Genomic DNA, 15713 nt, shown 5'->3' with positions numbered 1-15713 from the left:
TCTCTCCTCCCTCAAGCTGACCAACTGACAGCTATGTGAACAGCGCCAACTAGCTTTTTGAACCTATGCTTACACCATGCTGTAAACATATTCCACTTTTAAACATATCCCACTTTCAATCTTACACTAATTATCGGATTTTGAACAGCTGTGAAGCTGAGTGATACATGCAGTTGAGTTAAAAGTTAACAGTTCCAGTGATGTTGTACTCCTATCAGCGCTCATGGAATGCCTCTCGACCAATCAAATTGCTTGGTCGGAACTAACTGTTGTATAAAAATGTATTATATTGGTAGAATACTCAGCATCATAGTAACAATCTCATATGATATTACATTTATAAATATTACCTCGCAGTAAAGTCAGTCAACTTTGGAGCAATATTTAGCTAATTTCCCAGTGAGCTAGCTTAATATATTTGATATCATTTGATTCATTATAATTTCTAGATTCATATGATACAACTGACTTTGCACTTGCTTTAAAAGCCTGCTAATGCCAAAATGGTGTATTTAATTTCAAGTAAGATTCTTTCCATTAGTGTTAAAGAAGTAAATTAAGAATTTAGGGGAAAAATTCAAATTTTTGGTTCATAGTATCAAGTGTGGCTGAATCTGATTGATGGTAAACTGGAGCTGTTCACTCTGAGGGGTTAGATTATAAACTCTTGTTATTCAACAAGTCACTTGGCTTCAAATAATCTTGTTTAAAGAGGTGGGCAGTCTGAAGGACAACATTGTGCATGTTAGGCAGGTAAAAGGCATATGCTCATTATTGAGCATATGCCTTGTCAGCACAAGCATATGGTGGGATTGTGCTGGTTGTGTTTAGAAAACCAAAGCAAATGGCAACAACAGCCCCCCCGAAAAAATGACTGGATTACTCTGATGCTGAAGAAAACTTTCTCTGGCTAGTTCTGGAGTTTTAAGAAACATATTTTTTTTCTCTGTCTGATTTATTCATGGACACGAGAGATAAGATGTGTAAGTCACACTGAATCTAAACATTGTGTTTTGTGTTGAGCCAAATCAACAGGCCAAACACCAATATTGTACTTCCTGATATGTTTAGAACACAGGCACGAAGCTGTCCCTTTCACCTCACACAATATATTTACCTTACGTCTCCCTCCCCACGTCCCCCGCTGCAGGTCAGCTAGAAGCACCATATGCGTGGTAGCTGCTATTTTAGTTTGCTGTGAGATATGGAACATGACCTGACTGGAGCAACACTTAAAACAAGGATTCATGGAGTCATTCCAAAAAGAAGCACAGGCATTGCATTGAAAGCTCAGATTTGATGGCAGCATTGGAATGTGTTTTGAGGCTGCTCCCTGTGCAGGGCTTGTAAACACATCTTACATCTTTATAATGAGTGTGACAAGCGCAATGTTATTCTATATGATGATAAATCTCAAGATTTCAGAATGTTAGCCAAAACAGTGACAGCTGATCCAGTTTGTAAATGTGTTGGTTTGCTTTTTCCTGTGCTATGACTGCTATGAGTATTAGGGTCACTTTTTTAAGAATCCATCCATCCATTTTGATCATTTTATCCTGTTCCCACAAACGGGCCTGGAACTGACCGCAAACTGATTAGATTCCTGAACCACCTAAACTGGCCCCTTTGAACGCAAAGGAGCAGCAGTTCTTCTCCAAGCCCAGCCCGGACTCCACTGTTTGAGCTTCCAGCTTGTTGTCTTTCCAAGTCATCAGATATTGCCGTCTTGTAGTGCACTTCTACATCTTCATGTTATGCTCTAGGTATCCTTTTGCCTCTGCTGTTAATGTCTGGGATGGCGCTACCAATATGTCAACACAAGCAGATGGTGGGATTCCACTGCACGGGACTATGTTCAGACAACACAAGCACATGGCAACCTATGCTGGACCGTCAACAAATGCACATGCTGGCACGAATGGTTAGTAGTAGGCAATGGAGGCACATGGTAAGGTGTAGAAAAAAAACCCATCACATTCACATAGGGAGCAAACACCAGACTCTCATATGAAAGTCGGGGTTTGTGGACCCATCCACCAAACTTCCTGTCCACCCTATATGCGCCCCTGTGCTCTTTATATTATGTTGCCACCAGCAGCATTTCAACTTGATGCCATTCTGTGGTGCATCACACGCATGCGACACGTAGCATCCAGCAGTGTTCTCATGTGATGCTGCCACGCAGCAGATTTCATTTATCTGTATGACTAGTTCTCAGCTGATGCTGTCCAGGAGTGTATTATGCGGACACAAAAGGTGCCTTTTGATGTTGAGATTATATGCCAAAAACACTATCAAAGCGGCAATATTTGACAACTGTGAATGGGCTGGAGCTCCTCACCCCACCTCCAAGGCTGAGCCCAGCCGCTCTACAGTGGAAACCCATTTCTGCCACTCGCATCCATGAGCTCATTCTTTCAGTCATTTCTCAAAGCTCATGACCAAAGGTAAGGGTCAGAACATGGACTGACCAGTAAATCGAAAGCTTTGCCTTCCAGCTCAGCTCCTTCTTCAAATGTGTCGCAACGCTAACATTGCTTCTGATGCCGCACCAAGCCCGCCTATCCATCTCACACTCCATTTTTTCCGCACTTGTGAAGAAAGCCCCAAGATACTTGATTTCCTTTGCTTGGGGCAGTAACTTTAATGGAGGGGTCACACTACCTGTGGATGGATGGATATGCCAATATCACTGCTGTAAAGTCAGTGTTACAAGAAAGGCATTGCTAACTTGTGAGAACAAATGCTCCGTGTCATGATTAAATTAGGTAGATCAGATCAAATGTGCATGTTTTCACATTTGTGGACGATTCATGGTACATACTGTACAATTTAGATTGGTGTTTTGACAAAAGCATGACTTCTCTATGACTATTTCTTCACATTCCAAGATAAAAACAAATCAAACAAAGAAATAAAGTGAAATACAAGACACACTGCTATATGTGTTTCTATTTACTGTATGCATTTACTGTGTCATAATTAAATGAAAGAACATTTGTTAAATTATCTCTTCTGTGCTTTATTCAAACTATGTTCATGTGTTGGTTTGAATTAAGAATTAACAATATACCTGCAAATGTTTGCTCCATGAAATAAATGTTACCCTATTTTTTATAAGGGCCACACAAATCTCCATTAAACCCAGCTGCATCCTGAGCGGCTTACTGACAAAGAATCAATCAGGGAGAGCTGAAAGCCGAGCGGTCTGCCTAAGCAGGCACAAAGGGGAGTCGCCACCCCACTGATCTCTTACTATATCAGTATTACGCATCTTGGTCAAAATCTGCTTTTACACTATCATTTTGTGTTAGTGTTTGTTAAACAGTGTATTTCCTCTGATGTGTAAGAATTACTCACCACTGCAACTGCCTCTGAGGCCAGGAGCTCCTCTGCTGACATCACAGTGTAGTACGCCACATTGGCCAGCACATAGCAGGAGGTCACAATCCCCATGGAGATACAGATAGCTAAAGGCACAGTCCTGAACATAACAGAAGCAGTACACTGTCATTCACTTGTTTGTCTCACTGATCTTTATTTTACCCCCATTATGACCTCTGCCTCTAATCTACTCTACTTTATTCATGAAAATAAACAGTGTTGGGCCCATCCACCACTCCTCCCACTCCCCCGGTAGTCCCTTCCAGCTCCTTATATTATGTTACCGGCAGTGTTTCAACCTGATGCTGTCCAGTGGCATATCATATGGCCGTGACAGGTGATATGTGATCTTATTATGACCAGACATCACCTGTCCACATAAAACGCTGCCATGCCAGGTGCTGTCTAACTGACTTGCGGTATAACATTGGACACAAAAAAGTCCAAAGGCACACTGTTTTTCCATGGAGCGCCGGCCGCTTGCTTTCAGCACCCATGTTGAGCAATCAGGCAGTTCACACTGGACGCACCACAGCCCCAAAATCCGCAGCGAGCTCACCATCTGCAGGGATAGTTTCGGCGCCTGCTCTATTTTTTATGCGAGCCACAAGTGAATCTAGGGGGAAAACAGGCTAAATACTCAATATAAAGGATATATTAAATATGATGTGAATGCTCTGATTATGACTAATTATACAATATGCATCCAGTACTTCTAATTGATTGCAGATACAAACAGACAGACACTAAAACACACTCAGACAAGCAGACACAAACACACAAACAAGCAGGGACAGAGCTCTTTGTGTGATTCGAAAGGAGCAAAGAAGGACAGTTGCTGCTGACCGTCACAGAATAATACGCTCCTGGTGACAGGCTGCTGCGCGACAATAAACATATCAAGGTGTTTGCTTGTCCAGTGTGAACCACTGCAAAAGGCCGCGTTACAAACTGATGCTGCCTGGTAGCACACAATTCCAATGCGGAAGGTGGCTTTTGGCGATGGTGTCCCAAAATCACTTACAAAGCAGCAATATTTGATGACTTAGGTGCACATACGAAAATATTTTCCTTCAGATTTTAAGCTCAGCAAATGCTGGTAAACTTGACAGATACAGCCAACACATGGATTAGACTTACCGCTCAGGGTTATCTACTTCCTCTGTCACAAAGTTCAGATAGAACCTGCAGAAGGAAACAGATATTGTATAACCTCCAACAGTTAAAATGGTAAAGTGATACAAATACATACATACAATGACATGCAAGAGGATATACAACAAACTGAAACCACTGAAGATGTTTGATGAGTGGCCCTGTAAGTATGCGTGTGTGTGTGTGTGTGTGTGTGTGTGTGTGTGTGTGTGTGTGCATGCGTGCATGTGTGCGTGTGTGTCAGGACCATACCTACCACCCAGCGTATGCATACATCCCTGAGTAGAAGGCCAGTGGCAAACCAGACAGCTCCACGTTGCTCATCTCAAAGGCATTCTCAAAGTTCTTCGTCTCTCCTGCAATCACACACACACACAAAAACACAAACAAACATTTTTCTCATTGGCATTTTGAAGCACTGTAATTGCTCCTAAATGAAGAGGGATAGTTGCAGCAATGGAATGATCTGTACAAATAGTTCTTCCACAAGGCCTGGGTGATCATAGCCATAACAATAACAATAATATTAACTATAGAAGTACTTTTAACAATAAAACAGATGAGTGAGGCAGTTCTCAGCCTTATTAGTTTGGAGAAATCACTCTTGTGCACAACACAGGTACTTCAGACTGATTAAATCACCCTCGATGTAATCAGTGTTCTGTTTCAAACAGGCACGCACATTTATAAACAGAAACTGCTTATATAAACACTAATAGGAAAATAACGTTGTACTGAATTGTTGAGAGTCATGAACTGCTTGTAATGATCACCGTGTGAAAACATACAGAGGTATATTACCAAGTCCAGAGTAATCGGATGATCTCGTCAGATAAATGTAGTTAAATCCAGTGGCAACTTCAGGCTTCAAAAATTAAGCCAACATGGAAGTGCGAAAAACTGCAGTTCCTCTGATGTCCGAATGAGACTGGCTCCAAGAGCAAGTCAATCCCTATAGACCCCCATGTTAAAAGGCCTAACTTAACAGCAGAAATAAACATGTTTACAGCCTGGTACAATAAATGGTTTTGGTCTCTATGGTTAATTTTAACATTCATGACAACTCTACATGGGGTGAATTTTTTATATAACTCAACTTTTTATAATGTTATGAGTAACTGAAGTCGCTGCAGTGGCGAAAATGCTGGTTTGGTGATGTGATCATGGCATAACTTCAGATTCACAGAGTACAGGTAGGTGTAGGTATTCTGTTTCCGTGTGTTTTCAAATCATATCAGTCAATTGCAACATTTTGGTCATCTATAAAAAGGCTTGTTTCACAATGGGTGTACTAAAAGATGCTCAGAGGAGTCTAATATTTGTATTTTTTCCCAGTAGGTACATTTTGTTATAATGGTTTTAAGTCTGTTTTTTGTTAGCAAAAGTTATATCACAGTTAATGTTGCTGTCCATGCAGCGAGCTAACCAAGCTAGCAGTTCTCAAGTCATCACATATTGCTGCTTTGAAGATGGCAAGTCTACATTTTATGCTCAAGATATATGTTGAAATTCCAGGGTGGCACTATCGTGATGTCAACAAATGCATATGGTGGAATGATGCTGCACGTTGTTATATTTAGACAATACAAGCACATGGAAATAAGTGCCAGCATGTCAACAAATGTATATGCTGACACGAATGGTTAGGATCAGGCAAAAGAGGCACATGATACAGTGAAGATAAAAAAATATCACATTCAGATGGTAAGTGAAGACCAGACTTTGGCATGAAAGTCTGGGGTGTGTTGGATCCATTCACTGCCACTCCCACTCACCCTATAGGGACCTCAGTCTTCCTTATTACATTGTTATCAGCAGCATTTCAATCTTAAGCGCTGAGTCATGCAGACACAAAAGGAGGCTTTTGGCATCAGAATCTTATGCCAAAAGCATGGCAAAAGTGGTAGAATTTGAAGACTTCAGAATGAGAACTAGCTAAAAGCACCAAACTCCAAATTCTTTTTTTTGGCACACATTCAACATTATTCAATGTTAAATCAATTAAATGACCACATACCAATTGAAACACAAGGAATATGGGCCCTTCTGGGCCCTTCTGTAAGTGTGGGGCAGTTGCCTTCTTGCCCTGTTGGTAATCCAGCCTCAGATGAAACAATAACATGCATCTAATTACAGAGTACAGTCATATTATTTCTTTTCAGTGTTGTAAATGTTCCCAACTGTTTTACTCAGTTGTTTTAAAAGCCGCTGGCTGTTTCTATAGTAAAGTGAATCTTGTGTCTGCTGTTTGCAGTGTTCAGCATATATTAGGAGAACACTTTACAAACCTCCAAAACCTCCCAGCCCGGGCATCTGTACAGAGGAATTTGTTTACTTTCTGATGCAGAATTGAAATAAATCATTTTGCATTACTATTGTTTCTACACTGGAGAATGAATAGCTGTAATCATCAGGACCTGGTGGTGTTATTGGCTTTAGCTGGCCTGCACTTGAGGAAAGTGAATGATAACCGAGAGAGGTCATTATGAGTAACATTATATGTGATATGTGATAACAATTACAGCTTTATACACACACAGGCAGATTTTAAAGGGAGCTCCACAGCTGAGAGGAAGACTGTCTTCCTGTGCAATGATGCACCAGCTGAAGGACGCTGTGAAATGCCTGAGCTGTTGCTTGCTGTGAGCAGCTGAGTATCACAGCCTGCGAGGCTTCAAGGTTATATTTACAGTGTGTGTTTTTGCATGAGACAAAGGAGCTGTGTTAATTGTTGCAGCTGAGCACTCTGTGTGAAGTCTGAGAATGATCTTGAAAAGCAGCCATAAAGATAAAACACTGAATGTCCTGCAAAGTCTTGGGGTGGTATTTGGGGCCGTGGTATAGTTCACTACTAATAGATGCTATTAGAGGTGATGATGATAATGGTGGTGATGGTGATGATAACAATGGTGGTGGGGATGATGATGATGATGATGATGATGATAATGGTGGTGAAGATGAAGGTGCCTCACCTTTAAAGAGCTGGTACATTCCGGGCACTATGATGATGCTGATGGCCAGCAGCTTGCTGAAGGTGAGGAAGATTTGAATCCTCACGGTCCATGTCACGCTTATACTGTTCAGGTACATAACAGATGCTACAGGGACAGAAAGAAAGGATTTATGTTGCTTGCTGTACATTCAGTGCCAATGCAGCAAGTAGTGTATCCTTTAAAGACCAAATCAGAAGATGTGGAGGTTATAATGGTGGATGGGACATGGGGCATATCTGACCTTTATGCGTAGGCCAGTTTGTGTGTCATCACAATTGTACAGTTAATTCTTGCATGGTTTTCGTCTAATGTTGGTGCTTTGTAGTGACCCGTTGGTGTGCTTCAAGCAGCTTTTTCAACACTTTCTCATCTCAACTTGTGACATGGTACCACTCTGTCAGTGACCTTCTGTGTCTATTCATGACATTTTAGATATCCTTATGCATCAGCTGTTCATGCTGTGGGATGCCCTTACCGTGATGTCAACAGATGTACAGGGTGGAATGAAGCAGCACGGTTCATATGTTTACCCAACAACACAATCAATGCGGACTGCCATGATGATTGGGATTAGGCAGCAAAGTCACGGATGGTTAGGTTTAGGCAAAAGAGGCATGTGTTAAGGTGTAGGAAAAAAAACTTGCATCTACACAGAAAGCAAACTCCCACACAAAAGTCGGTTGTTCCATCTCCAGATGGACACGAAAAGTTGCTTTATGGTAAAACTCGTATGCCAAAGCATTGACAGAGCAGATGTTCAGAGTGAGAACAGGCTTGCTTTTTAGGCAGGAAAAGCAGTTGTAAAGCAGACCTGGTAATATAAACCAAAACAATTTTTCTTAAAGTAAGTGGTCTTATGCCAGAACCTAACAACTTGTGAATCACAGTACTTCAGTGCAGTTATGTGCAATTATGAATGCAGGGCCTTAACTGGTACTGAAGTATTGCTCACATTGTGGTATTGGACTTTTGGTAACACTTTCTATGAAGACCACATCTATAATACATTATGAAGGCATTCATAGTGAATTATAATGCATTCATAATGCTTTATGCATACACTCATAAACACACATAAATGCTTACTGATGCACTATAGCAACAGTCATAAATTATAGATGTGACTCATAATGATTTATAAGTGGCAAGGGTCTTATGGATGCTCTTGCCTGGCTATAAACTAGAGGTTGAATGTCGGGGCTTATAATGCATTATGAATATCTACACTCACTTTTTCACACATTCAACAATTAACTGCAGTAAGAACACATAGTGTGATATAACAGTCTGTGCTGTATTTTAAGTTGCCATTGTGTGTATTAAGTGAAGTGAGGTAAATATCGATGCATTTATAATAATTTATGCTTCATCATAATGTTGCATTGTAGGTGTTAAGTAAAGTGTAATCATTTTCATGCATTTATAAGAATATATGCCACATCATAAATGATTAATGCCTACCATAAACTAGAATACTTTGAAAATAAATTAAAAAGCGTGAATTCTTGTGCCAGAGAGTTTTTAGCCACAGAGTTAGATTTCACAAAGACTGGGGATCTTGCAGTGTCGACAGAAACTGTTGCAGCCCTTGAAATCCACAGTGAGTATGCCATATGCTGTAGCTAGCTAGCTAGCTAACCATTGATCCCATCCTTAACAGGTTATTTGCAAGTTGAAGCATACAGTTAGCTTGCAGGTTAATAGCAAACAATCCAGTAGCTGATGTTAGCTCACAGGTAATCACAGGTAACAAGCACAGTAATACTAGTGCACTAGAATAAACATCAATCTCTTAAAGGGCTCTGAGTAATACAAACTACTAGCCAATCGCAGCACAGTAGGGCAGGTGTGTGAATGCCTTCATAGTAAGTGTTACCAGACTTTTTTGTCAGGTGAAGGACCTAAATACTTTTACCACTGCCCTCCTCCTCTGCCTCTAACTTCACAGTTTAATATCAGGGGCATACTGCATATATCCTGTCATTTACAGAGCAGTCTACAACAGGTCTAAACATATTGTCTCAGTGATGTATTAATGTCACAGTGGTCCAAGTATACGTACTTATGCCGATGGCGGTGGCCAGTTTGACAGCCAAGGGGGAGACATCGCAGGGCATGAATAGAGGCTCCAGAATGTACTGACCAAAGGCCAGAGAGATGACTGCCATCCCTGCAGGCCTGAGGGACACAAACATAAAGATGTGGACACACAAATATATCAGTACTAGCATACTGCAAGTTTAGTGCAAACATAAAAGTTTTACATTAAATGTAGTGGTAGAGTTTCTTAAATCAGTAGCTTTGATTTTACAGCCCCCAATTTTAGTGAGAGACCTCGGCTAAACCCACCATAGTGGGTGAGAGACACAGTGAGAGACCAACTGGTGAAGCGACATGTTTTCATCCCAAGTCATCACATTTTGCCACTTTGCAGTGGACTTCAGCATCTACATATTACGCTCTAGATATCCCCCTGTTGACACAGCGGAATGCCACTACAGTGATGTCAACATCAAGCACATGGTGGGATGATACTGAATGTGGTTATGTTTGGGAAACAACAGCACATGGCAACCAACACAACAAAGCAGATGCTGACATGGATGGTTATGATTATGCAAAACAGGCACATGTTGTTGGAAAAAAAACACATCACAGATGGGAAGGACACACCAGCCTCCTGCATGACAATACGGGGTTTGTTGGATCCATCCAGCACCTCTCCCATCCGCCCATCCTATAGGGACCTTCGTTCTTATATTATGTTGTTACCAGCTGCATTTCAACCTAACAGCGTCAAGGGGCGTATTGTGCAGACGCCACAGGTTCCATCCAGCTGTGTTCTCAACTGACACTACCCTGCGGTGTGTCATGCTGCCACTGCAGGTGGCATCCGGCTGTCCAAGGTGTATCATAACATTAAGAAAGGTTCTGTCTGGCCACGTTGTCAGCTGATGCCGCCCAGTGGCGTATTGTACAAATGCGAAAGATGGCTTTTGGCGTCGGGATCTTACACTGAAATCATACATTAAAATGTATTGGGAGCTTTGTTGTGCAGATCCTTTATTTGATTCTTATACCTTTGTTAGATTTTTTTTGATCCTGCGCCTGTAGAAGTTTTTTCGATGTGCGTAACCTCCTACCTTGTTTGTTCATTTCACGACATCAACCACATGTTACAATGTGTTTCACGTAGAGTTACTAAATGGCGCCCTGTGCGTTATTATGAGATGCTGAAGGACGTGACAAGGTGTTGGTAACTGACGACCTGGGAATAAGAACTCTGATCCCATTCCACAAATTTCATCTCTCATGTATCACCATGTAAGATCTGTTGCAGCATGTATTATGTAGTTAATCAGCACATGAGTGTGTGTGTGTGTGTGTGTGTGTGTGTGTGTGCGCGCGCGCGCGCACGCTCTAGACCAGGCTTCAGTAAGAATCAAATAAGGTTGGCTGGTCCCACAGGCTCATCATATGGCTCATCAGTGTTTCCCTTCTTTCCCACAACAGGCACTGAGCTGCTGAAGCCAGGGAAATCTCTCTTTGTCTCCCTTGTTCTTGTTTTCATTCTCTGCCTCTGTCTCTGTTCATTTCCCATGCTCTCCATTGAGGCCCGTTTGCCCAAGGCCAGCATAAAATTGGGCAGCTCAGGATAGCCACCGGACTGTTTATACTATTGGCCTTGGTTGTGTATATACACAGATTCACAGAGAACTTCCTCTCACCTCACTAGTCTAAACTAAACTCAGTATCCAACCTCACAAGGTCACAGCCAGATAGAGCTTTTAATTGCCCATTGTGGTGGTTTCTATCACCCAACAAAGTCTTAGTATATGATCTACGTTTTAGAAGATTTCTAAGGAAATAAATATTCTTCCATTATTAATTGCGTTATGTGCAAATTGCTTGATTAGGACTAATGTCTCCCTGTAGGCTTGAAACGTGGCTCTGAAGAGGTTGTAGCTTTCACCTTTGTAAAGATAGGCACTAAAATCATATTAGAACTAGGGCTGTCAGAGTAAACATGTTAATCCCAATGAGATTAAAGTCTAACCATATGATGTTTTTGATTTTTTTTCATCACATTAATCATGTGCTTCTATTTTGTCTCCCAGCTGCCACAGAGATGGAAAATAATTATACTACTGTGCTTTTGAATGGTTCATTTTATTTTGAAACTCCCAGACAGCTCAGTTAACCAGTCAAAAGTAATATGCTCCTTCAGATAAAAAACTATTAGTGTCTCTCCGAGCTGCTGCTGTCGTTGGTCAGTGAAGGAGAGCCAGTTTTACCCTCGGCATCATAGTACAATGTAAAGGTCCGTTTGAAATGTTTATGGGACGTTTTGAAAGTTTACACTGTCCACCAGTGGTACAGTCCCTAACTGCAAATATAGCCATGGATACCAAAACCCAGTTATCATTAAATTTCTATGCATTCATTTGATTCCCAATCATGACAATCTGGTAAGAAATGCTTTGCCTTATTAATATGGATTCAAAACTGTTAAAATGCAAATCAATGTTATTTTAAACATGTGCTTAAACATGCAATTAAAGTGATTAAATACGCAATTAATCGCCAGTCACAGTGAAAAGTCAGCAATTACTCATGATTTTAAAAATTAATCGTTTGACAGCCCTTATTAGAACTTTGATTCACAGCACTTACAGTGGGTTTCAGTGGAGACTCAGAATAACCGCATAAGAACAGACAAACCCTTCTGGCATCATCATCCACTTCTGTATTGTCACATCATTAACTTCATGTGTTATTTGCAACAGCATTTATGATCTATGATTTCACGTCCAAGAAGTTATGTTGATTTGTTTCTTGTCTTGTGTCTATGTTGTCTCGTGAGTTCCTGTTTTATTTTGAAATTTTAACTCTCCTCTCTTTTCAGGTAACTTGCTTCCTCCCTTTGTGTGTTTCCCGCTAGTGTGATTGTCTGCCCCGCCCTGATTGTTTCCATCTGTTCCCCCTTACCTAGGTGTATATATAGTCTGTGTCTCCCTTTGTCCTGGGCCAGTTTGTCTTGTCTAGTGTGTCAGTCAACCAGTGCCATTTCTATGCCAAGTTCCAAGTCAAGTCAGGTTTTGTTTGTTTGCTCTAGTTTTAAAGTTTGCTACTTTGTTTGCTAAAGTTTTCTAATGGTTGTAGTTTTTTCCTCATTCAAGTGATTTTCTGTTGTTGTTGTATTTATTGTGTTTTTCCCTCAGTCAAGTTATTTTCAGTTTTTGTCATTCCTCTTTTAGAGTGATTTTTCATTGTACTTTGTTAAATAAATTGTTTGTTTGATGCTCTGTCACTCGAGTTGTGCATTTGGGTTCAAGTCCTAGTTCGATTGTGACATATGAGGAGGCAAGAGTGTGAAACAGAAGTAATGTATTGGCTCTGGTGTAAAGAACCTAACAATAAATGAATTATGCTGCAGGATCTGTTAAGTTTCTGTGGACATTTTGAATGTATCTACTCACTGTACTCACTTGAGTTGTCATTAGAATTCATTGTAACTTGCTGTTCTCCATGAAGCTACAAACTTTCAAAACAATCTTAACAAAATCCTCAGGCAGGATGTTTGGTATTCAAATAAGAGATTTCTCGTGGAGTATTCCAGCGTCTTCTCTTTCCATTGTCAAATACTACCAATTTTGCAGTGAATTCAGCGTAAGATCCTGAAGCCAAAAACCACCTATTGTTTCACCATGAGTCCCAGATAGACATTTTCAGGTTGTAACAACGTAATAAAAGTAGCAGGGAGAGCCCTATAGGGTGGCTGGGAGGAGCGGTAGATAGATCCAAAAAACAATTTTATTTATTGTTGTTTATTTTTTATTTATTTTGGCCTCATTTTTGTGTAGTGGGAATGACTGGAAACACATCATCCATCTTTACGTACATTCTATGGTATGAACCTGCACAGCAAAATTGTGGGCCATAAAAATGACCCAAAAATGTAAAAGAAAAAAAAAATTAATTAATTTAACAAAAAAACTCTGTAGACAACCCAATTGCCAGAAAAATAAATGTTGGCATTGTATGCTTGTGCATGCCATGGATACGTTACACTTACATTACCAGATTTGTTGGAACTTTACATTTCAACAGCTCTGTGGTTAATGTGTGGTTATGTTTACACACAAAATACACTTGGTTAGGAAAAGATCATGCTTTTGCTTAAAATACACAGTTTTAGGGGTACTTTCCACACTGGAAGTATAGCAATGTCTCACTAAAAAAACAAAAATTTGGTTGTTTGTCGGTCTGGTAAAATGGTCTGCAACTTGGCAGGCAACCCACCTATGTATCACTTAAGAAAACTTGACATGATACATATGAAATGTACAAATGTGTTCATGAAGTGTACAGTACCTGAAAGTTTCCTCTGTCGACTGGGCTGCCAAAGACATATATTGACTCATTCAGTTTTAGGGTTAGTTCACTCAACTTGATCCACGGAAGCAGATATTACCTTATAGCAATAAGATCAGCCCATAGCCTCATGAAAGCCATCTGTGGTCCAAAGGCTTCCAGTATATATGTGTAATGTCCACCGGACTTCTTGATACAAGTGCCTAGTTCAGCGTAGGACAGGGCTCCTGCAGGGACAGAGGTGACAGATTAGGTCTGGCTCTGAAACAACAAGACGGGTACAGAACAGTCCCAGGACCATTAAACTGTCTGTCTCTATAGCTACATCTATAGAAATACAGTCCCGCCCTGGGCCCCGTGATCACCCAGATATATGACTGTGGGAGCCTTTCAGGAGCAACAGATTTAGGTGGACACATTTTAATTACAAGTTATGGGAACAGGAATAAAGGAAAGCAGAAAAAGGGTTAAGAAAGGGATAATGGGCTTGGACCTTTCATTACAGCACAAAAACTGAAGGATTTAAGGATACTGCAACAATATATGCTAGAATACACACATGGGCACGGTATTACTTCAGTGTTGCCTCCTGCAGCTCCGGTATTTCAACCCTGATACCCCAAAAGTACGTTTATATAGCCCCCTGTAATGTATTTCTAATTGGGTTGTGGTGACCAACTTGTCCTATGTTTAGGGGGTTTTCTGATTGAACAAAAGCACTGTGCTACACTGAAGTCACAGGAAAGAGGTTGGAATGGACAGAGGATGTTGAAAGACAGCAGACACAGTGGTTGACATCCAGACCCTGTCTGTGGTTAGGTTTGGGAAACAAAAGCACTTTGGTTAAAGGGATTGTTCGATGTTTTTTGAAGTGCAGTTGTATGAGGTACGTATCCATAGTCAGTGTAGTACTTACAACAGATGTCAGTCGAACAAGTAGTTTAGACATGAAAGCTTGAGTTTGAGACAAAAGCTAAGGACAAGGAGGTGAGAGCTGCAGCAGAGGGTGTATTTTCAAATTCCTGAGTCTCTTTTGTTTGTTTGTTTGCCTTTTCTACATTTCTGCCCCCTCAGCTTTAAAACGAGTCAGTTTCATTCATATAGACCAATATCACAAATGACAAAATTCCAGGAGGGGGTGTTACAAGCTGTACAGCCAACTCATGCTCATCCCAAGTTTTCACATATTGCCACTATTTCATTTGACTTCTGTGCCTACATATTACACCTAGGTATCCGTCTACATCTGCTGTTCATGTTGCGAATGCTGCTACTGTGATGTCAACACAAGCACATGGTTGGATGATGCTGCACATTGTTATGTTTAGGCAACAGAAGCACATGGCTAACAAAGTCTCAACAAACACACATGCTGGCACTGATGGTTAGGTTTAGGCAAAAGAATCACATGGTAAGGTGTAAAAAAACACATCACAATAAGACAGGATGGGAACATCAGACTCACGCATGAAATTCCAGGTTTTGTTGGATCCATCCACCTCCTCTGCTACCCACAATATGTTCCTTTGTTCTATTTATATTTATATTATATTACATCATTACCGGCAGTGATTCAACCTGACGCCGTCCAGTGGTGTGTCATGTGGACATGACAGGTTCCATCCAGCCATGTTCTCAAGTGAAGCTGCCTGTCCACGTATCATGCTGCCATGGCTGTCCACTACAACTTGGGACTAGCATGTGTTGGCTGTACACCTCGAACAGACCATCCGACCACATTCTCATGCAGACACAAAAGGTGACTTTGGGCATTGCAATCTTCCGCCAAAATCACTGCAAAAGCGA

The 15713-nt window shown here is 40.9% G+C and overlaps 1 protein-coding gene across 1 annotated transcript in view; it reads right to left on the bottom strand.

The window, feature by feature from the left end:
• slc7a11 (solute carrier family 7 member 11) overlaps window positions 1-15713 on the bottom strand; it is a 32077-nt gene that overhangs the window by 14925 nt on the left and 1439 nt on the right. Inside the window, exons 2-7 of the mRNA XM_042493313.1 lie at window positions 14008-14134; window positions 9595-9710; window positions 7512-7637; window positions 4796-4895; window positions 4525-4569; window positions 3361-3484 (exon numbers count right to left, since the gene is read on the bottom strand). Coding sequence (XP_042349247.1) covers window positions 3361-3484; window positions 4525-4569; window positions 4796-4895; window positions 7512-7637; window positions 9595-9710; window positions 14008-14134 — 638 coding nt within the window. The remainder of the gene's footprint in view (window positions 1-3360; window positions 3485-4524; window positions 4570-4795; window positions 4896-7511; window positions 7638-9594; window positions 9711-14007; window positions 14135-15713) is intronic.

This window comes from Plectropomus leopardus, chromosome 9 (genome assembly GCF_008729295.1).
Source record: "Plectropomus leopardus isolate mb chromosome 9, YSFRI_Pleo_2.0, whole genome shotgun sequence".
Lineage (NCBI taxonomy): Eukaryota > Metazoa > Chordata > Actinopteri > Perciformes > Serranidae > Plectropomus > Plectropomus leopardus.
The sequence above is the reverse complement of the archived record's forward strand: the minus strand, read 5'-3'. Positions and strand labels throughout refer to the sequence as shown.